A 21,667-nucleotide genomic window follows, 5' to 3' on the forward strand; every position below is an offset into this window, starting at 1 on the left:
GTCGAGGTTGCTTTTATTTTGTATGGCTATTGTACCCTTGAAAACCATCTTAATTTAATTTTCAGTAATTTGTATCAAGCGAATAAACTGATATTTAGTTTGAAATTTAAAACGGCGACAAAGACATATCTAGCTAAATATAGTCTATAGTATTGTGTAAATAAAAGCGTTGCTATCTAACAAAGTGTGTAACTTAAAGATTAACGTTTTGGAGTGTTTCATCCATTTTAAAATAGATGTGTTTATTTTACCCAGAATAACTTTGGACAGAAGGGGAACTGTGTTCAGCAAGTGTGGTTTCTACTCGGACCCATTTCGGAAAACTCACCTTCACTTCCTGTTTTTGCTCCAGAGCGAAGCAACGTGCAGTTGACCGGTGTGTGTAGTAACAGTGTTATGTGTGGCCAGAATCTTGTGCACCTTCCACAATGCAGATATCTAGTGTGAATGACGTGAAGATTTACAATTTAAGCCATGGGAAATCTCTTCCAGAGGTAAGAAGGACGGCTTGTTGATAACGCTAGTTACATTTCATACTCATGGGAAGTCACTGCTTAACGTTACCTTGAGGCAAGCTAGCTAGCTAACACAGCTATTACGTGATAACAGCAGTCCTGACATTGTGTATTGATAAAATGCCAATGCCAAACTCTATTCAACAACGCCACACGACAATATTATATTACACGACAATATTTCATTCAAACAAAGGAGGACACCTGACTATATAGTAGAACATAATTTGGGACTCCTGATTTCAGTATGCTTTGCCGGTACTATTACTTCACCTAGATTAAAATAAGCCGAACAAAGGTCAGAAGCGAGTCATATGAAACACAGCTATACGATTTGAAAGTATTGCTGTAACTAAGCATTGCTTTTATTTGATTTAATCTGTATGCTAAATCCTCCTCACCTCTACCTCTTTGATGCAGTGGCTGTCAGATCGGAAGAAGAGACAGTTACAAAAGAAAGATGTTGGTGAGTTCCCATTTCAGCATCACAGACTGGTTAATTGTTTTTAAAATGTATGTCTTTATTCTGACTTTTTATAATTTCTTCTTCTCAGACATCCAGCGCAGGATCGAGCTCATCCAGGACTTTGAGATGCCCACAGTGTGCACCTCTATCAAAGTGTCCAGGGATGGTCAGTTCATCATGGCTGCAGGTAAGACAAATTGTATACAGTGTTTTAGCAAACCTTCTTTAAAGGTCCCATAACATGGTGCTCTTTGGATGCTTTATATAGACCTTAGTGGTCCCCAAATACTGTATCTGAAGTCTCTTTCCTGAAATTCAGCCTTGGTGCAGAATTACAGCCACTAGAGCCAGTCCCACAATGAGTTTTCCTTAGTAGGTGCCATTTCTGTGTCTGTCACTATTGAGGAGGAGAGAGGGGGGGCAAGGTGGAGGGTGGGGGTGTGGCCTTGACCAACTGTCACTTTGCTCGTTTGAAAGCCATGATGTCTCTCTCTCATGGGTGGGCCAAATTCTCTGGGTGGGCAAAGCAAAGAAAGGGGAGGTAACCTTGCTCCTTATGACCTCATAATGAGAAGATTCCAGATCGGCCCATCTGAGCTTTCATTTTCTCAAAGGCAAAGCAGGATACCCAGGGCTCGGTTTACACCTATCGCCATTTCTAGCCACTGGGGGGGACCATAGGCAGGCTGGGGGAACGCATATTAATGTTAAAAAACCTCATAAAGTGAAATAAATTTTCATGCCATGGGACCTTTAAAAGTGAGAGCGACATCAGTTGTCAGTCACAACAGACCTCTAGAATATTCCCCTAAGAATATTTAGGCGGTCACTACATTTTTTGTGTATGTTTCCCATTCATTCCAGGCACCTACAAACCCAGGATTCGCTGCTATGACACCTACCAGTTGTCCCTGAAGTTTGAGCGCTGTCTGGATTCAGATAGTAAGTTTCGAAGACAGAACAAGGCCACTTGCCGTATGGCATGCATGTCACGTATGTCTAAATTGACGAATTTCTTTTCTTTCTCTCTCAAAGTTGTGGCTTTTGACATCCTGTCTGATGACTACTCTAAGGTAAGACATTGGGGGCACCTCCCAACACTTTACAGATGCTGTTGGAATTGTTTGTTTTAGTGTATGATCTCTGTTGTTACTTATGCACATGGTTTAATACGGGTTTGGTTTGTAAAAGCATAGTATTGTTATGCCATCACTTAAAGGAAGTGTGAGGTTATCAGAATCTGGTAATGACACTTACCTCCACATACCTGTAAAATTATAACATCTAGACATCAAAGACCTACGTGTTCATAGGGATCCTTGGATGAATTTATACGAAAGAAAGAACAGACTTTTTCATGATTAAAAATAGGCTTGAGCTGTTTGAAATTAAATGGTAACTGCCGTTATTTCCAACCTGGACCCTACTTTCCTATGTTTTTGTGTGTAAGTGACTGATGGGAACAACAATCTTTGAAATTGGTCCAGTATTAAGCGTGAACGCTGTAACAAACAGCCACAGACCCGGGCTGCAATGTAACCCTGTGGGGCAAATGTTCAGCATCAGTTTGGTCCACTAAAAGTGCTGTTTTTGCCGCTAAAAGGCTCAGATTATTATTATAAGTGTATGAACATTATGGAAAGGATCCCTACAGAGATAGACATTTTTTAAACCTCTTTAAGACCTTTCTGTTTAACCAGAAACAGCTCTGAGATCGCTAGCGCTAAACCTATCAGACTCACAGTACTTTTAGCGTGTATAGAGCCAACATATTTTCACACGTAAATCGGTAAACTATGTGCTTATTTCAACCCAAACTGGAGTTTTGATGGTTGGAAAAATGGAAAGATGACCCAAAACTGCTTTTCATTGTTTTATTTTGTTTCTGTCGACTTTGAATGAAATGTATTTTACGATGCTAACATTACTGTTTATTTACGTGGAGTCCGGTGGATTTAGCGAACGCAATTTTGTGGATGCTTTTATGTTTTAAAAAAAGGATCTCACGGGCACCTGGGTAGGTCACCTGGTAGAGAGCACGCCCACGTACAGATGTTCAGTCCTTGAGGCAGTGGCCGCGGGTTCGGTTCCAGCCTGCGGCCCTTTGCTGCATGTTGTTCCCCCTCTCTCTCCCCTTTGATGTCTAAGCTGTCCTGTCAGAAACAAAGGCCTAAAAAAGGATCTTACTTTTTAACAGAAAGGTTGACCTCCTTAGAAATCCTTTCCATAATGTTGTCAGACAAACTGAGCCTGTCAATGGCAAAACAAGCACTTTTGTAAACGTAAACCAGACAGCTAGACTACAATTTTACCACTAGGCCGACTGCAGCAATTTTGCTTAAAACTGGACCAATGTCAAAGATTGTTGTTCTCATCAGTCACTTAGACACAAAAAGGTTGAAAAAAATCCCCCCGGTAATTACCTTTTAAGCCAAACACCGGACCAGACAGCTAGACTGAAACCACCCTGTTTAAGTCTTCAATATAGCAACAAAAAAACCTGTTTAATCAACAAAAAGTATCCAATACAATCTCCCAGCATCAATCATATTACAGTTTTTCTCAATCACTTTGGCACATTTACTGCCTTATAATTGTCAAAACTCTAAGTACAATCCTCACACCACGGGTTACATTCAGCACACCACTCTGTGACCTGCAAAAGGTGATTACTCAATCAAAATAATTAACTCCTGTTTAAAATGTAAATAAATCCATCAATGAATAAATCATTGCCATCAAAACAAAAGATTAATTTATCATTGCGGACCAAGACTGTCAAAATGCAAAGACATCTTGTCAAATGACAGTGTACTCTAAAAGTGTGATAGTTACCCTCTGCAATAATGGCCAGTTGCTAACATTGTATATTTAGGCAGCTGAATAGTATTGATGTCAGCCATTGCACACACTATACTTGTTCAATGTGTGTACACACCAGCCAACCACAAATACACAAAGGAAGCTTGTACAGAAAAAGCTATACAACCGCAAAAATATCAGGAACTGTTGATGTGCACGAAAAAGCTAAATATTTATGCACTTCAAGGGTCATCCAATCTCAACTCTCTGTCTGGCCACAACATTTTATTGACGTCTCACCTGATAACCTCCCTTGCTGTGCAACAAGGGAAAACCCCCTTGGCATGAAGCAGCCCCCCTCCAACAATCTGCTGTGATATCCTCACCTGTCACCTGTTTGCGTTTGGTTGCTCTAAATTCTATGGAAGTTGTGTTGTTCCCCATACAGCCTAAGTCTATTCATCTGAAAACTTTTACAACAAAACCAGATACCTATTATGTATCTAATATATATGTGACAGGTTATTGTTATTGTTGGTTGTTCTATTTTGCATGCAGGGATTTACACAATGAGCACGTGTATAGTTGCATTTGAGAACAATATGATTCTATAGCAACTAAATGCAAACTATTATCATCTGCAAGGCTTACTAAATGCATTTTTTGCCAAAGCAATGACAAATAACTGACCTAATGTTCATATAAATAGTCATGTAGTTTGACCAAGTTTAGTAGTCATTCGACAATTGAGAAAAACTGTAACGTCCACAGAGAAAGCCAAGACATTACTGGGTTAAATCTGTATTTCTTTAAATAATAAAAAATGATTTTTGGCTTTTTCCCTTACCTGTATTGTGTTATATATCTTTTTTTGGGCCATGTTATAGGTTTACAAAGTGAAAAAGCCCAAAGTCCACCCCAAAGGGACTTACCATCTCCAACAGAAAACACTGTTCACAAACTGCTCCAAACAGCTCTATTGTAGTCCAGCCTTTACTTCCGTGACGAACGTGCGTCACTTTGTAACACGCGTTATAATGCTCACCTAGCTGCTAGCATGGCACGCCCTCATACTCTGCAACTGACTGGCTAGTAGTCCTTACCTAGCTATTGCGCATGTGCGACTCCCTAACCCTAACACTTCCAAAGATGGTACAGAAGTGTGATTCCTCACTCGGTAGCTAAAACGGAGAGCTCAACACACAGGGTGAAAAGAGGAGGTGCAGCAATGTGCAGTACAACAAAAATATTATGATTTTTGAAAATTAAACCATGTAAACCTATTCTGCTACAACCTCTAAATACAATTTTGAACCTGAAAATTAGCATAATATGAGCACTTTAATATCTAATTTAATTGACTCTTGAAATGGAAATGCAATACAATATTTTTGTTACTACAATTGCCTTTAAAGTTTTTCTGTGTGTCTGTACAGTTGGTGTTTTTACACTGCGACCGCTACGTAGAGTTCCACTCCCAGCATGGACACTATTACAAGACACGTATTCCAAAGTTTGGACGGGACTTTTCTTACCACTACCCCTCCTGTGACCTCTTTTTTGTGGGAACAAGGTGAGAGTGAAATTTAATGATAGATGTTGAGGCACAACTTTTAGATTAATGGCATGTCGGAGGAATAAGCTGTTAATGTTTTGCTTTTAATTTTCAGTTCCGAGGTGTTCAGACTAAATCTGGAACAAGGGCGCTTCCTCAACTCTCTTCAGACTGATGCCGTGTAAGGATAACAAAGTGTTTGCCATAACTGATGATAGTTGTAATGTGCTGTGATGCGTGTATGATCCAATAAGAGTTTACTCTAGATACAGCCAGGTGAAAAAATTGAAATTGTTGTACCACTGAAGTCTGTGGTGCCATCTGACGTGAACCAATAAGCTCTTTGCCGTCATTGCTATCAGCTGATGTTCATGGTGCTTGTTCACGTGTCTTTGATCTCTCAGGGAAAACAATGTGTGTGACATCAACCCCGTCCATCATTTGTTTGCCACAGGGTCCTCTGAGGTAAGTGCCACAGCAGGATGTGTGAGAAAAGGAGGCAGTTATTAGCTGTGTGTGTGTGTGTGTGTGTGTGTGTGAGAGATTCCCTAATGGTAGATTTTTCTCTCATGTATTTGATATTAATTGGTATACGCATCACACACCAGCTGGGCTAATACAAATAAGTTTGTTACACGAGTTCTGAGTGTTAAAGATCATATTTTCCAATATGAGAAATTTCCTATTGTTGGTGTTAAAAAGGCCCAGTTCGTTTAAAAGAAAACCTGTTTAAAGTCATGAGTTGAAAGCGTCCATAAATCTTCCATTACCCTGCATTTGACTGACTGTTTGACACGTCTTCCGTTGGATTACCAGGGAAGGGTTGAATGCTGGGACCCTCGTGTCCGGAACAGAGTGGGCATACTGGACTGTGCCCTGAGCAGCCTCACTGAAGGAACAGAGTATGTACCAAGCTGCCACACTGAGATGTCAAAGGATTTCAGCTGATGTCAGCCTGACGATGCATATGTAGCCCCATGGCAACACTTTTCTTCCACTGAAAAGAAGTTGCAAGCTGTGCGTCATTATGGTGCACTTCAGAATATCCCGCTTTCATTTGATTCACAGCTTTATCCTGTCAGGATCAGATTTATTGCCAACCAAGAGTAATACATATATTAACATTATCAATAAACATATTATAAAGGGACTAAACCATTAGGCAAAAGTACTGCTGCCTACAGAGTAGATATATTACGAAAAAAAGTATGTAAAAAGACTCTATATGGGGTGCACTGGTAGCTCACCTGTTTGAGCGTGCGGCCCATGTACAAAAGCTCAGTCCTTACCGCAGGGGCCCGGGTTTGATTCTGACCCGATGCCTTTACTGCATGTCATCCCCCTCTCTCTCTCTCTCCTTTCCTGTCTTCAGCTGTCCGGTCAATCAAAGGCCTAAAATAATCTTCTTCTTGTGCAGGGTTTGGAAGGTACATTTATATAGCATTTACTATATACAAATGAATCATGGGAAAAAAATAGATACATCAACATAAATATCAACTTTGAAGGGTATTGGGACCAACATAGTCACTAAGAAAGTGAGGCGGGGTCAGAAGGAATGAAATTGGATGGTGTGTCACAGCCTCTAGCCTTCTTGTACCTCCAGGTGGCGCCATCTTACAGTTCACACACTCTCCCCTTTCCTGTCTTCAGCTGTCCGGTCAATCAAAGGCCTAAAATAATCATACAAAAAAAATGGTTTGTGCAGGGTGTGCAAGAATATTGACCAGCCATGTGCAAATGTTTACAGTATATATAAGAGGCATAACAGTGTTTACCATTATTTTTTGTCTTGGTGTCTCACTTGTATTACTCTCCTTCATTTCTGTTGACAGAGTTCAAAGTTTGCCCTCAATTAGTGCGCTGAAGTTCAACGGCTCCCTCACCATGGCAGTAGGCACCAGCACAGGACAGGTGAGCCTAAAACATGAAGCTATCGGTCCTTTTGGCATGGCTGTCAGAATACTCTGTACCAGGGGTCTTCAACGTTTTTTTAAGCCAAGGACCCCTTAATTGAAAGAGAGACAGATCAGGGACCCCCTACTACATATATTGTATAAAATGAAGTTGCATATTAATCTGGTCCTACAATAACTTTTAGGGCAGCCTAAAGCATTTATAGATACCTTTTTTGCATAGAATACTAAGCTATTCAAATAGCCTAATAATTGTTGGCATGATTTTATACATCATGTTTTAATGTTAACCCTTAAATGTGAAACAAATGTGAAACAGTCAATCCTTTGGGATGAACTGTATCTGTGGATGGCTATCTTAGTGACTACATTACTTATTGGCCCTTACTGGCCAATAAGTAACCTACCATCAGTGGATTTATATTTGCTAATAATATGTTGGAATCATGTTAGACTTTTTAATTTTTGAAAAAACTTTGGAGGCCCCTTGGAGATACTCTGAGGACCCCCCTCCCCTGTTGAAGATCCCTGCTCTATACCATTTCATTTATTAATTCACAAGGACAACACACATTGATCAACATTTCTGGAAATGTGCCAGTGTTTGCCAGCTGGCTAACTTTTATTTGGCGACATGCTTTGAAACCAGAGCAACAGAAAACAGAAAGACATTAGTACAGTGGACAGTGTAAACTATCAGCTGCCCGCATGGCGTGAGATTCTGCCTTCTTCCTTAAATTAGTTGACCCACAAATAAGGGGCTGATGTCAGTCACGCCTCTAAAAGGTTACACTGTTCTCAAAACAGTCAAGGTCAGGAGCAACCAGTTCCCTTGTTATGTTGCCTCTTTTGGTTTAATGTAGGCTGGTTGGTGTTTCCAGTGTTACACAGCAGTCTGGAATACACCATTTACATTACTTACACCCATTACATTAGAGGCCAGAGCTCTGCAGATATTGTACCTCATCAACTCCTATCTTCAAGACAAATGCTGAAATTATGTTACATATCACATATTGTTTACAGAAATGTCCTATTTTAAGGGGATTTTGTCATTTATTACTTTATTTAACAAGAAGGTAGAAGGTGCAATATGTTGATGCTGCTATTGAACTAAGGCATATCAGACATGTCAGTTTACAGGAAAGTACTTATATTTTTTTATTGGAATTGTTTTGTTATTATTATAAGTATAGCTTTTGTGATACATGTTCTGTTTGACTGTTCAATGTTCCATGCTTATTAAAAGAAAAACACCAATTGCTGGTTTTATCTTTTACATAGCTAATATTGAACTGCAGCTTAACTTTTTTTATTGCAAATCGATTTGTAATTGTAATATTTGGCAGATAAATCGCAATTAGACACCCCCTCCCCCCCAAAAGAAATCGTTAAGCCCTAGTTTTGATGTAAACGGGACAGTTGCATTGGGGACAACGGTTGCTTTGTCTTGAAGGTGCTGCTCTATGACCTGCGCTCCAACCAGCCACTGCTGGTTAAAGACCACTTCTACAACCTGCCAATCAAGTCACTCAACTTCCAAGATCAAATGGACCTGGTCGTGTCTGCCGACTCCAAGATCATAAAACTCTGGAACAAAGACAGCGTAAGATTCACTAACAGCCCTCACAGGAACTGACTTCCCTGACTTGTGCCACATGTGAATGATGATGTGTTAAGGATTGTTTACATTATCTTTTTAAAGCGTCCGTACTCTAATATCAGGACTGAACTTATCTATTCACCACAGGGCAAGGTCTTCTCCTCCATACAGCCTCAGACCAACATCAATGCTGTTTGCATCTACCCTAATTCAGGTGAGAACAACTTCCCCATCAACATAAGATACACTTCATCGATCCCATTCTGTGTACAGTACAAGAGTGAAAAAAAAAACTATAAATATCAACTTTGAAGTGTATTGGAACAAACATAGTCACTACTAAAGTGAGGAGGCGGTCAGAAGGAATGAAATTGGGTGGTGTGTCACAGCCTCTAGCCTTCATGCGGCCGTCTTTTACCCCCAGGCGCCGCCATCTTACAGTTCACACACACTTTGATTTTGCTGTTTTGTCTTGTCTGACATTGCATTTTTGTTTTCACAAGGAAAAAAACTGAAGGCTAACTTTCACATTGAAGTCATCATTTAGTCCCAACTTAATAAGATTATTTTTATTTTTTTTTGTTTTTGTTTTTATGTTATTTCTTTTTATAAATTATGTTTCATTCTTAAAGCTGTAATAGAGCAGTGATTGACGCTCACAAATTGTTGTTGTTCTTCTTTTAGCTGCTGAACAGATATTTACAGTTTTCTCATTCCCTTTTCATTTTTTGGACAGAAATATATTCTGCAATATATGCAATAGTATAGTCAAATAAAAAGCTTTATCTGCCACTATCACAAATACACATGCCAGTTTTGAGTTTGAAGTGCAATGGCACCTTCAAGTATACATGAGTCATGACTGAAACTAAATTCCGAGTTTACACCAAAGATAAGCTCAATAAACATGCCCGGCTTTTGTCCTCACTTTGTTTTGCCTGCATCATGTGTGTCCTTATCAGGTATGCTCTTCACTGCCAATGAGGATCCCAAGATGAACACATTCTACATCCCGGTGAGTGCTGAGGCTTTTACTTTCTTTACTGCTGACATTATAACCCGCATCCTGTTCCATCAGGTGCTGGGCTGACGCGTTCATATTGAGACAAATACTTTTATGGGGCAATAAAGGCTATTTGATGTTACAGAACAGCAGTTTGTACAAGGTTCAGTAATTCAGGTGTTTAAGGAAGTGTTGCGGAAAAGCAAGCAATAGAGTGTGTGGGCATTAATGTGGTTCTCACAAAGGCCGCTCAGCATAATGAGTAAAGCTGCTGAAAGCTTGTTGTCATCAACAAACGTGTGACTCTCCTATGGTCTGACATTATTCTAGAGAAGGTGTGTGTGTGTGTGTGTGTGTGTGTGTGTGTGTGTGTGTGTGTGTGTGTGTGTGTGTGTGTGTGTGTGTGTGTGTGTGTGTGTGTGTGTGTGTGTGTGTGTGTGTGTGTGTGTGTGTGTGTGTGTGTGTGTGTGTGTGTGTGTGTGTGCACAGTAAACTTGACTTTGCTTTGTGTAAATGGATAAAGTGACCTGCTGGACATTGGCCCTTCTGTCCTGCTTTAGAGGGAAAGGTTAGATGAAGGAATACATCACACTTAGCTGGAATACGTGTTAGATCTACATCTGAAAAAAACAACTGTTTTGCTAATCGTTTCTTTTATGGCCCTGAGCTTCAGGAAATTGTGACAGGCATTCCTACAAGGTCCCATGGCATGATAATTTCACTTTACGAGGTTCCCCCAGCCAGCCTATGGTCCCCCAGTGGCTAGAAATAGCGATAGGTGTAAACCGAGCCCTGGGTATCCTGCTCTGCCTTTGAGAAAATGAAAGCTCAGATGGGCCGATCTGGAATCTTCTCCTTATGACGTCATAAGGAGCAAGGTTACCTCCCCTTTCTCTGCTTTGCCCGCCCAGAGAATTTGGCCCACCCATGAGAGAGACACATCATGGCTTTCAAACGAGCAAAGTGGTAGTTGGTCAAGGCCACACCCCCACCCTCCACCTTGCCCCCCCCCTCTCTCCTCCTCAATAGCTACAGACACAGAACACATCTAATGGTGCATCTAAAGAGCACCATGTCATGGGACCTTTAAACTCAATTGACCAAAACAATGAAGCAATATATTGAGAAAAGAATTGGAATATTAATTGATGATGGAAATTTAAATTGATAACAATAATACCCCTTCAGGCTGATTCAAGAGTCATGATCACCCTGTCGGGGCTGTATTCGCTATAACAACCGCTACACTTTACATTATCCCTTACATAGATGTTAATAAAATTGACGCACCTGAAAGTGCAAATTTTTTAATGACATTTTTAAACTGGTGTAGCCTCTAATCAAAATCCTTGGATTAGATATTGTAAATTCTAATTTAAAAAAAAGAAGCAATTTCCCCTTGACTGATCAAGTATTTTCTGAAAGGACTGCATTCGTTGTACAATGACAATAAAGACAATTTGATTCCAAATGTTCTATTCTTTAATCTTTATCTAAAAAATGCAGAAATATTATAAAAAAAAATTTGTACAATCATTCCCCAAAATAAGGCCAAGCAGGCCAGCTCAAAGTCTGTTGTTTCCCGTATCGAAGACTTTTTGAGAACGGCAACACACAGAAAGCGAACGGAGAGGGGCAAAGCCCGACATCGGATGACACTGAAGTCAGACTTAATCCTACGTCTGTTGAACCAGACTAGCTGCAGACAGATGGCCCAGGAATGCACAAATACTGTCCTGCCAACTTTTTCGGCCCAGGGAATCGTTCTACATCTCACCTCCACAAATAAATTGGATTCACACCCAAAGACGGGGGAATGTTGCTTAGAAGGTTCACAAAGGTGCTAACGTTAATGTATGTACAGGATACACGCACGTGTTGTATAAAGATCTAGCTCTCTCCTAATATGAAGTTACTTGCGATCCCTCTTCACAGGTTGCGTATGTCTATGGGTTGTAACCAGATCAATAAAGGTAAATTGATTGCTTAACCGGAGAAGCAGTGACACTCTGCTGTGCCGATGCTTTTGCTATATTACCAGTTCTGGGGTTACACTTGAGAATTGAGTCATTTCTAACTGGAATGGAAGTTTGAGCTCGTACAGTCTATTTTTGGTTTGACAAATACATGACAGGTTTCATACTTACTCAGCAGTCTAAATCTGAACCTGTGTGTGTGTGTGGGGCTGTGTGTGTGTGGCTGTGTGTGTGTGGCTGTGTGTGTGTAGGCGCTGGGCCCTGCACCTCGGTGGTGCTCCTTCCTTGACAACTTGACCGAGGAGCTGGAGGAGAGTCCGGAGAGCACAGTGTACGATGACTACAAGTTTGTAACCCGGAAGGACCTGGAAAATCTGGGTGAGACCTTGCTGCCTTAATTTCTATTCACAGACCTCGCTGCATGTGGAAAGAAATTTCAAAAGTCATACAACCAACCATGCAGAAAATATTTCCCCAAACATAAAATATTTCGTAAAATACGAGATCTTATTCCGAACGAGCCGCCATTATGGTGGGTTTTGAAATTCGGGAGAAGCCAGACCCACGTGACGCATTCGTCATTTCAGGTTTTCATTTTTTGGCCGACAATACAGATTAGCGCCGCCTGCTGTTATGGAGACGTATTACGTCTCGCGCACGCGCAGAACGTACGCTCAAGTCGGCGTCGCTTCGCTGTGTTCCGAGGCACCTTTTGGACCGACTGGAGCCTAATGATCAGTCCGACTGCCTATTCTGCTGACGGTCGGCCGTCGGGTTGGTGTGTCAGAGCCTTATAAGGGTTTGCACAGTTGGTTAGACTGCCTAACCACAGGCCTAGAGAGTGATTGAGAGGTTTAAATAAGAAAAGTAGTATGTGTGGGGTGGCGTAGGGAAGGAGGGTCAGGGGGAGTGGATACTGGAAGGGTTGAATGAACACTGGAATGCAGGCTCAGCAGTAAAGAGATCAAATGACAAGAAGCAGAAAGGTGGTTGGCTGCTGTGGAATAAAAGGAGAGTTGGGGCGGGGGGGGCAGGGAGCAGAACAGCAGTGTTGGTTTACAGAAGCTGTGTAATGTGGCCCTGTTATGTAACCTTGAGGCAGCATGGGCAGAAATCACTAGACGAAAAGTCACAGGATTAGCAAAGATATACGATTCATCATAAAGAGGCTGCCCCCGGCTAAAGAAGTTCTTAGTCTACTAACACTCCTATGATTTTGTCGACTAATCCATTAGTTGATTTTTTTTTTTTTTTCAAAAGATCTGTAAAAATTACTTTCTCCATAAAGAATCATGCAGAAGCACCACTTTATATCTCGTGTCAACCAGAGATGTGCTCATACATTTCTTGGAAAAAAGTCATTCAGCATGAACAAAGCATAAAACATTACAAATCGACTAAAGAAATCAACTAAGACCAAAACGACCGACTGATCCACTAAGAGGGGGCAGCCCTACATGAATGTCTGTACCAAATTTCATGGTGTTTGTGTCCAATTCATTTCATCATTTGCATGTAGGATAGACAGAAATCCGTTTTTGGCAGAGGATAGCTTTTTGGCAAGAAACCGGTAGCCTGTGAGTTGCAATCAATAAGTCTTAAGGGATGTAGCATCTCTCTGCCCGTACTGCTGTACTGCGCGCGGGGAGACGCACAGAGATTCCTCGATTTATAGTTGGATTTATTTATAGTTACCGTATTTTCCGGACTATAAGTCGCACTTTTTTTCCTACTTTGGCTGGTCCTGCGACTTATAGTCAGGTGCGACTTATATATCAAAATATATATAATTTAACATGTTTTTACATGAAAACATTACCGTCTACAGTCATGAGAGAGGGCTCTAGGCTTGTGACAACTAGAACGCTCCTCCTAAAGACAACTGAAAAAGAAAAGAGATAACAAACTGCAGGTAGTAAAATATGCAGCCGAAAACGGTAATCGAGCAGCAGAAAGAGAGTTTGAAATGAGGGAGAAACTTATGAGGGAGACTGGCGAAAAGGTGACTCTTACTGCAATGAAGAAAACAAAGAAAGCTAATCGGCTAATCGTGGGCTGAAAGCGAGACGGCCAGAGCTGGAGGAACGAGTCGGGAGGGGCTCGTTCACGGCGCAGTTACGTCTCCACGCCTTTTAATACATCCATGCTCCACGCCCTGCTAGCTAGTTGTTCTGTGTGCTATTGTATAGTTCAATAACTGTTAATGTGTTACGTTAACAAACCGGACACCTACCGTATTCAGCGTATTGTTCTGTGTGCTATTGTGTAGTTGAATAACTCTTGTATTTATAATCTAAATAAATGCGACTTATATATGTTTTTTTCTCTTCATGACGCATTTTTTGACTGATGCGACTTATACTCCGGAGCGACTTATAGTCCGAAAAGTACGGTAGATTTTTATTATTATTATTATTATTATTATTAGATGGTATTTCAATATTTGAAAAAAAAAGTTAGAGGATCACCAAAGTCAGATTCATCCTGGGAATCATTAATGTACCCCTGTACAAAATGTCCTTGCAATCCATTCAATAGTTGTTGATTTATTTCAATTAACAGACCATTGGATTGCCATCCATATACACACAGTCATAAGTGGCTGGCTTGAGTTGGCTATGACGCTCAAGATGTTTCTGCCCAGAATTTCCGATTAACTTGTTTTTGTTAATCTATTCAGCCGATTCCAGATGATTGTAATTCCTTTTCCTTATTCATGTCAGGTTTGTCTCACCTGGTGGGATCATCTCTCCTGAGAGCCTACATGCACGGCTTTTTCATGGACATCAGGCTTTATCACAAGGTAAGGTGTAAGACTTTTTTTTAAGGTGTCTGCTATATCAACTTTGTGTTTACATATCTTGAATGATGAGCTGTGTTGTTCAATTCAGACCGATCATGACATAACAGACAAAACCTGTTGTGAAAGTGTCTCAAAGAGGTATGTTTGTTGTTGCTGTGTGGTTTGGCTGCAGGTCAAAAGCCTGGCAAATCCTTTCGCGTACGAGGAGTATCGCAAAGATAAGATCCGCCAGAAGATTGAGGAGTCCAGGACCCAGAGAGTGCAGGTCAAGGTGAGAGGCCCTAACTCAATGTCTCGTCTTTCCACTAGTGGGTACAGCTTCACCTAGTTTGTAGAGTAGAACTCTTCAAATCTCCGACACTGAGAAGTCTGTTTGTTTAATGGATAAAATCATGCAAATAACAATCTTTTACTTTTTTTTTTCCACTCGGCATACCATTACCATATACAGTTCTTCCACTTCCTGTTGTTGACATGTATCAGCTCCACTAAGCATTTCATGGGGTAACATGTACCTTTCAAACTAGTTTGCACTGGTTTTTTCACATCCTGTCGAACTCCTCTCGATAGCTAAGTAATTATTCGTTGACGTCTGTGAAAATGTACATGCTGTTCTTGTCACGAGTGGAGCTGATTGGTTCATATTGCCCCATTTCCTGTGTATGTAATCCAATGTGCACATGTTCTGACTGATACAGAAGCTGCCCAAGGTGAACAAGGAGCTGGCTCTCAAGCTGATGGAGGAGGGTGATGACGAAGCAGAGCTGGCTTCTAGGAAAAAGAAGGGCAAGGTGAGAGAACATAGATTACCTAATCAAGGTGTTTATGTCTCAGTTTGTGCTTCGCACGTCTGCTGTCTCCATCACAGCACTATGGGTTGAAAAACAACCTATAATGTTCTTGCTGTACCTCTTTAGCTGGATGTAAACTCAGCAAAAAAAACGAAACGCCCCTTTTTCAGGACACTGTATTTTAAAGATGTTTTTGTAAAAATCAAAAATAACTTAGAGAGCTTCATTGTAAAGGGTTTAAACAATGTTTTCTTTGCTTGTTCAATGAACTATAAACAATTAATGAACATGGACCTGGACAGCTTTCAGGCGCTAGGCAATTAAGGTCCCAGTTATAAGAAAATTAGGAAAGTAAAGAGACCTGTCTACTGATTCTGAAAAACACCAAACGAAAGACGTCCAGGGTCCCTGCTCATCTGCGTGAACTTGCCTTAGGCATGGTGCAAGGAGGCATGAGGCCAGGGCAATACATTGCAATGTCCCTACTGTGAGACGCCTAAGACAGCCCTACAGGGAGACAGGAAGCACAGCTCATCGCCCTCGCAGTGGCAGACCATGTGTAACAACATCTGCATTGGATTGGTACATCTGAATATCACACCCATGGGTAGGGCTGTGCTCGATGGAAGAAATTCTTAGTCGACTAATTCAATTCATTCAATTGTATCGACTAATCGATTAGTTGATTTAATCAACAGATCTGTAAATCTGAGTTTCTCCGCAAAGAGTCATGCAAAAGCACCACTTTAATTCTTGTGTTTACCAGAGATGTGCTCGTACATTTCTTGGAAATAAGTCATTCAGCATGAAAAAAGCATAAAACATGACTAATGACTAATAACTAAAGAAATGTAAGTTGACTAAGACAAAAACAACCGATTAGTCGACTAATTGACTAAGAGGGAGCAGCCCTACCTACGGGACAGGTACAGGATGGCAACAACAACCGCAAAATCTGGCCAGCCTGGTGCAGTCCATGAGGAGGAGATGCACTGCACTACTTAATGCAGCTGGTGGCCACACCAGATACTGAACCTTTGTTCAGGGACACATTATTCCATTTCTGTTAGTCACATTTCTGTGAAAATTGTTCAGTTTATGTCTTAGTTGTTAAATCTTTTAATGTTCATACAAATATTTGCATATGTTACGTTTGCTTCAAATATAAAAGCAGTTAAAAGCGGCAGGACGTTTTTTTTTTTTTTTTGCTGAGTATATTTCCAACTACAGCATCTGTGAGCAGGAGAACGCCATCGCCCCTTATAATGTCCAACCACCTCAAATGTCCACACCTGCAGGCTCTCCCCAGCGTCCTGGGAGACGACCGCTTCAAGGTGATGTTCGAGAACCCAGACTACCAGGTGGACGAGCAGTGCGAAGAGTTCCGCCTCCTCAACCCCATCGTCTCCAAGGTCGGACAGAAGCGGAAGAAGAAGCTGCGTCTGCTGGCTCAGCAGACCGCCGCTTCCCAACAGGTAAGGCTGAACTTGTCGGTTACATTTCCCTGCACAGGTACGGGGACTGCATTGAGTTTGATATTAGCTTGCGAACGCGGTCCTATGTTTCTCCCTTACTGCAATTCTCCACCGAGCGTCCTTCGCCACGCGCCATACCACACCGGGAGCGTCTTGCCTGCCCGACTCGCAGATGTTATTGTCTCTACAAGTAATTTACAGAACAATCGCGTGTTTATTAAGCTAGTATCTACCTTCCACTCCAAGCACTCCTGCATGCCTTCTCTTTTCTAATGATGTCCTGATCTGTGATGTCTATTATGTTTTTACACCAAGATGAACCTCACGTTTTCCGTGGTGTTGTGAAGGAGACATGAACGATATTTGGGCGATATCTTTTGGTAAACTGACTGGATACTCGCGCTGTTTCGCTGCCTGCCCAGCTGTCCGGACGGCCCGCAGTACGCGCGAAAATAGACCTGGCGCGAATCTTCAGAGGAGCGGAGAGCCGCTTCACGCACGCTTCTGGGACGCGCCGTGGTGCGGCCGGTGGAATATCGAGCATCGACTTGAATGGCAGCGACTGGTCGCGGCACCTCCGGAACGCAGCTCCGCCGCGCCCAGTGGAAAACAGGGGTCATTCGCAAGTCTCTGCAAGCAAGTGGTGTTTGCGCATACTGTTATTTCCTAGACATCGTATAGGATAAGGCAGGATGGAGCTTCAGGCCTGTCCTCAGCGCCAAGAAAGAATATCACAGATCACTAACTTTGGCTTTGTAAAATCTCTTTCCAGGCGGATGAAGACGACGAGGAGCCCGAGGGGCGAGCCAGCTCCGAGGAGGAGAGCTCGGACGACGACAAGAGCTGGGTGGAGGAGGTGAGGGAGCAGCGGAGGTTGCTCTGGGAGGAAGGCCGAGACCGCCGGAGGCAGGAGAGGAAGCAAGCCGACCGCAACACCGTCCTGCTGGAGGGGGAACGGAACGGAGAAGAAACTTCAAACATGGCCGAGAGCAAGAAGACAAGTCAGCCTCAGTACTATCAGATCAAAGCTGGGGAGGAGTTCAGGAGTTTTAACGACATGGCCCGCAAGCAGAGGCTACAGAAGTATGTCATTTTGGAAATGTATTAGATGGAACTGTTCGAGGTGTGCTGGCTTGTCGTTGCGGGCGACACTCTTTGAAACCTATTATTCAGATTGCTTTAGGGTTTGCAGCTGTTTATGTCGGGAGATAACCTGACCTGTTTCTACATGAATAGATTTCCAAACTTAAAGGAATTCGCCGACTTATTGGGAATTTAGCTCATTCACCGTAACCCCCAGAGTTAGACAAGTCGATACATACCCTTCTGCTCCAGCGGCATCAGGCCAACATGCAGGTGAATGGTTCCAGCAATCCTACTGCTCCGAATAAGTGACAAAATAACGCCAACATGTTCCTATTTACATGTTGTGATTTGTAGAGTCACAGCGTGTACAAAAAACAAAGTAACATGAGACACAGCCATCAACATGTAAATAGGAACATGTTGGCGTTATTTTGTCACTTTTGTCACAATTCGGAGCAGTAGGCTAGTTGGAACCAGTTACCTGCAGGATCTATGCTAGGCTAAGCTAATGCTGGAACCGTCAGACAGCGTTACAGCACGCACGGAGATGAGAAGGGTATGTATCGACTTGTCTAACTCTGGGGGTTACGGTGAATAAGCTAAATTCCCAATAAGTTGGCGTGTTCCTTTAAATCAATAAATAAAAATATAAATTATAATAATACTGCACTGGAGTTCCCAGCCAAAACAATAACTCTACTCTCTGACTGCAGTGTATACGGTTTGGTATATTGTTTCTAAGGAATCTGTGTATTCTTCCAGGGCTTCTTTGGAGGACCGTCTGAAGTTGGAGGAGCACTCCGGAACAAGCCACATGGTTGACACTGCAGTGGGCAGCAAGCAAGTCAGCTTCACTCTCAAAAAGGTAAACTGTGTGTTCACCATCCTCTTTCTCCTATAACTCACTCCTATCACTCCATTGTTTAAAGCGATGAAGAACAAATATAAAACCCAAATCATGGTATCTACTGTACACCAGTGCAGCCAATTGTCCAACGTGGAGAGGATGCACTCAGGTGGTCTGAAGATTATTGCCAAGAAGAAGCTTTTAAGTTCCTACTAGCGCTGTCCTCGACTACAGAAATTCTTAGTCGACTAACACTTATATGATTTTGTCGACTAATCGATTAGTTGATTTAATTGACAGAGCTGTGCGCTTTGAAAGGTGGTTAAGACTAGAAAAGCACAATATAAATGTAGTTAATTAACCATCTTTAAAACTGAGTTTTTCCACAATTAATCCTGCAAAAGCACCACTTTAAATCTTGTGTTTACCATAAATGTGCTCATAAGTTTCTTGGAAATAAGTAACTAAGCATGAATAAGCATAAAAAACGACCGATTAGTCAACTAATCGACTAAGAGGTGGCAGCCCTAGTTCCTACAGTCTCTCACAAAAAAATTTACTTTTTAGAAAGGCTAGTCACAAAACCAGCTCTAGACAATGTAGACAATTTGGTAAAATTGTGAATAGCTACATTTTTGTAAAGCAAAAAGGCATTTCCTAGAACCCATGACAACAAGCAGTTCTTAGTAAATTACTGGGATAACCTTACAGGCACCGCTAGTGATTTCACTGTTCACACATGCAGGAAGATTTTTTGTACTTGCTTTGGCAATGCCAGAATCGATGGGGGGAGGGACAGCCCAACAGTGCTTATCCCTGCAATGTTCCTGCTAAATACCAAAAATCTAGTTGTCGGTACCGATACCCCCCAAAAGTACACAATACTCCATACCAAAGTCAATACCACAGCGTGTAGTTAACGGAGCTAACGTTAGGATGTGACAGACAATGGCGGTAAGAAACCGACTTTACTTCTGGTTTGCGAGCTCCCGGTGAAGTCGGGAAAGACGTTGCTGTAGATGTAATGTTACGGTTACTAGGGTGGGAAATTAGTCGGACAGGTTACCCTGCATATCAATCCCTGCTCCCATTTACACATGACCCAATGCAGGAAATGTCCTTGCACATTTCAGGGAAAGACTGTATGTGTGAAAGGAGCTTTAGAGTGATGTCAACATACACCAAACAAGAATAAGATGAGCAACATTCAAGTAAATGGGTTCGTTTCACTACAGTATAGGCCAGAGACTAAATTAGAAAAAGGAAATAGAAAAGAGCAGAAATGTACAAGAATAACTTAACTTCATAACTAAAATTAGAAAGCGGTAAAGAAATGTGAAAGCAGTGAAAACACAATTAATAGGTCTATAATCCACCAGGTTTATAATAGAAAACTTACAAAAATACTTGTGACTTTTAAAACCCTAAATATCATTTTGATATACAAAAGGGTTGTTTGGGGTATGTTATTATTAATTCACCTAAATGGACAATAAAAAAAAAATATATATATATATACAGTATACCCCTCACATTTTAGTAAATATTTCATTATATCTTTTAATGGGACAACACTGAAGCAATGACACTTTGCTACAATGTAAAGTATTAAGTGTACAACTTGTATAACAGTGTAAATGTGCAGTCCCCTCAAAATAACTCAACACACAGCCATTAATGTCTAAACCGCTGGCAACAAAAGTAAGTACACTCCTATGTTAAATTCCCATAGAGGCAGGCAGATGTTTATTTTTAAAGGCCAGTTATTTCATGGATCCAGTATACTATGCATCCTGATAAAGTTCCCTTGGCCTTTGGAATTAAAATAGCCCCACATCATCACATGTCCTTCACCATACCTAGAGATTGGCATGGTTTTATTTCAGTTGGCCTAATAGCTGGTTTGATTTGCATTGAGAGATGATTTTATGGAAAGTACCCCATGCAAATCTCTATAGTATAGTATATAGTGCTTGCTCCCCGAGTATAATTGCACAATGACTTTACTCCATGAAGGTACAAGTGGCTGAAATGCAGTAGTTTCAACACAATTTCTGTAACATGCATTTATTCTGTCCTCATTTGTAGTCAGAGCAGCAGAGGAAGCAGCAGCAGGCCGAGCGGGAACACCACGAGGAGAGGAAGAAGCTGAGGCGCTCAGCCGGACACCTGAGCAGCGGCCGCGGGAGAGGCTGGGGCCGCGGCAGGGGGAGAGGAGGACGAGGGGGAGGGAGGGGGAGAGGCCGGTACTGAGAAGGGCAGCCTAGTCCACATCCAGGGCCTCTGTCCTGGATGGACAACAGAGGCATTACCGGCACTGTTTTTTTTAGCGGCTTTCATTAACTCAACTTCAAGTGTCTTCGAATACAGATTTTAAGCTGTGGAGACATACTGGAGACTGAGGATTCTGCACATGTGGCAAAGACTGACATAGATGAACAGACAAGCCTTAACCCCACCCCCACCCCCACCCCCACCCCCACCCCTGCTCCTGGGTGGTATGTGCCATGTGTTTAGCCGCTCTTCTGCGAATTCTGAGCATAATCAGAAAGATTACTTATGTCCCTGCCTGTGTGTATATAATGTCTATGCCATTATCCAAAGGCAGGGATGTGGCCCCAGACGGAGTTAGAGATATGAAAAGCTGAAAGGACTCAACATGACCCGCCTTGTCTCAGGCGTCTAGTTTCTTACAACTGCTCCTCAGTGGAGTCAACTACTTCAGTTAATGGAGGGGGAGAACATTTATACTGGTGCAAACACTGTTTGTATTTTAATACTTTTTGTCATTACTGCATATTGTTAAGCCAATACTGGATTAACAGCTAT

At 41.8% G+C, this 21,667-nt stretch overlaps 1 protein-coding gene across 1 annotated transcript; it reads left to right on the plus strand.

Moving 5' to 3' along the window:
* The first annotated feature begins 286 nt into the window (after positions 1-286).
* Positions 287-21,309, plus strand: nol10 (nucleolar protein 10). Its single transcript, XM_028565926.1, has 21 exons — positions 287-494; positions 936-981; positions 1,070-1,168; positions 1,846-1,923; positions 2,017-2,054; positions 5,220-5,356; positions 5,454-5,519; positions 5,743-5,803; positions 6,155-6,240; positions 7,174-7,252; positions 8,711-8,860; positions 9,005-9,071; positions 9,820-9,872; positions 12,088-12,214; positions 14,560-14,639; positions 14,812-14,910; positions 15,338-15,430; positions 16,729-16,905; positions 17,678-17,988; positions 18,754-18,856; positions 20,927-21,309. The coding sequence occupies exons 1-21, from the start codon at positions 429-431 to the stop codon at positions 21,089-21,091; spliced, it is 2,181 nt and encodes a 726-aa protein (XP_028421727.1). The 5' UTR covers positions 287-428; the 3' UTR covers positions 21,092-21,309.
* Positions 21,310-21,667: the final 358 nt, after the last annotated feature.

This window comes from Perca flavescens, chromosome 20 (genome assembly GCF_004354835.1).
Source record: "Perca flavescens isolate YP-PL-M2 chromosome 20, PFLA_1.0, whole genome shotgun sequence".
Taxonomy (NCBI): domain Eukaryota; kingdom Metazoa; phylum Chordata; class Actinopteri; order Perciformes; family Percidae; genus Perca; species Perca flavescens.

Excerpts from the sequence above, each read along its gene's own strand:
- nol10 (XM_028565926.1), top strand. The coding sequence starts at position 429 with ATGCAGATATCTAGTGTGAATGACGTGAAGATTTACAATTTAAGCCAT. Across the intron at positions 2,055-5,219 it reads TGTCTGATGACTACTCTAAG|TTGGTGTTTTTACACTGCGA; the intron begins GTAAGACATTGG and ends GTGTCTGTACAG. Across the intron at positions 17,989-18,753 it reads CGCAAGCAGAGGCTACAGAA|GGCTTCTTTGGAGGACCGTC; the intron begins GTATGTCATTTT and ends GTATTCTTCCAG.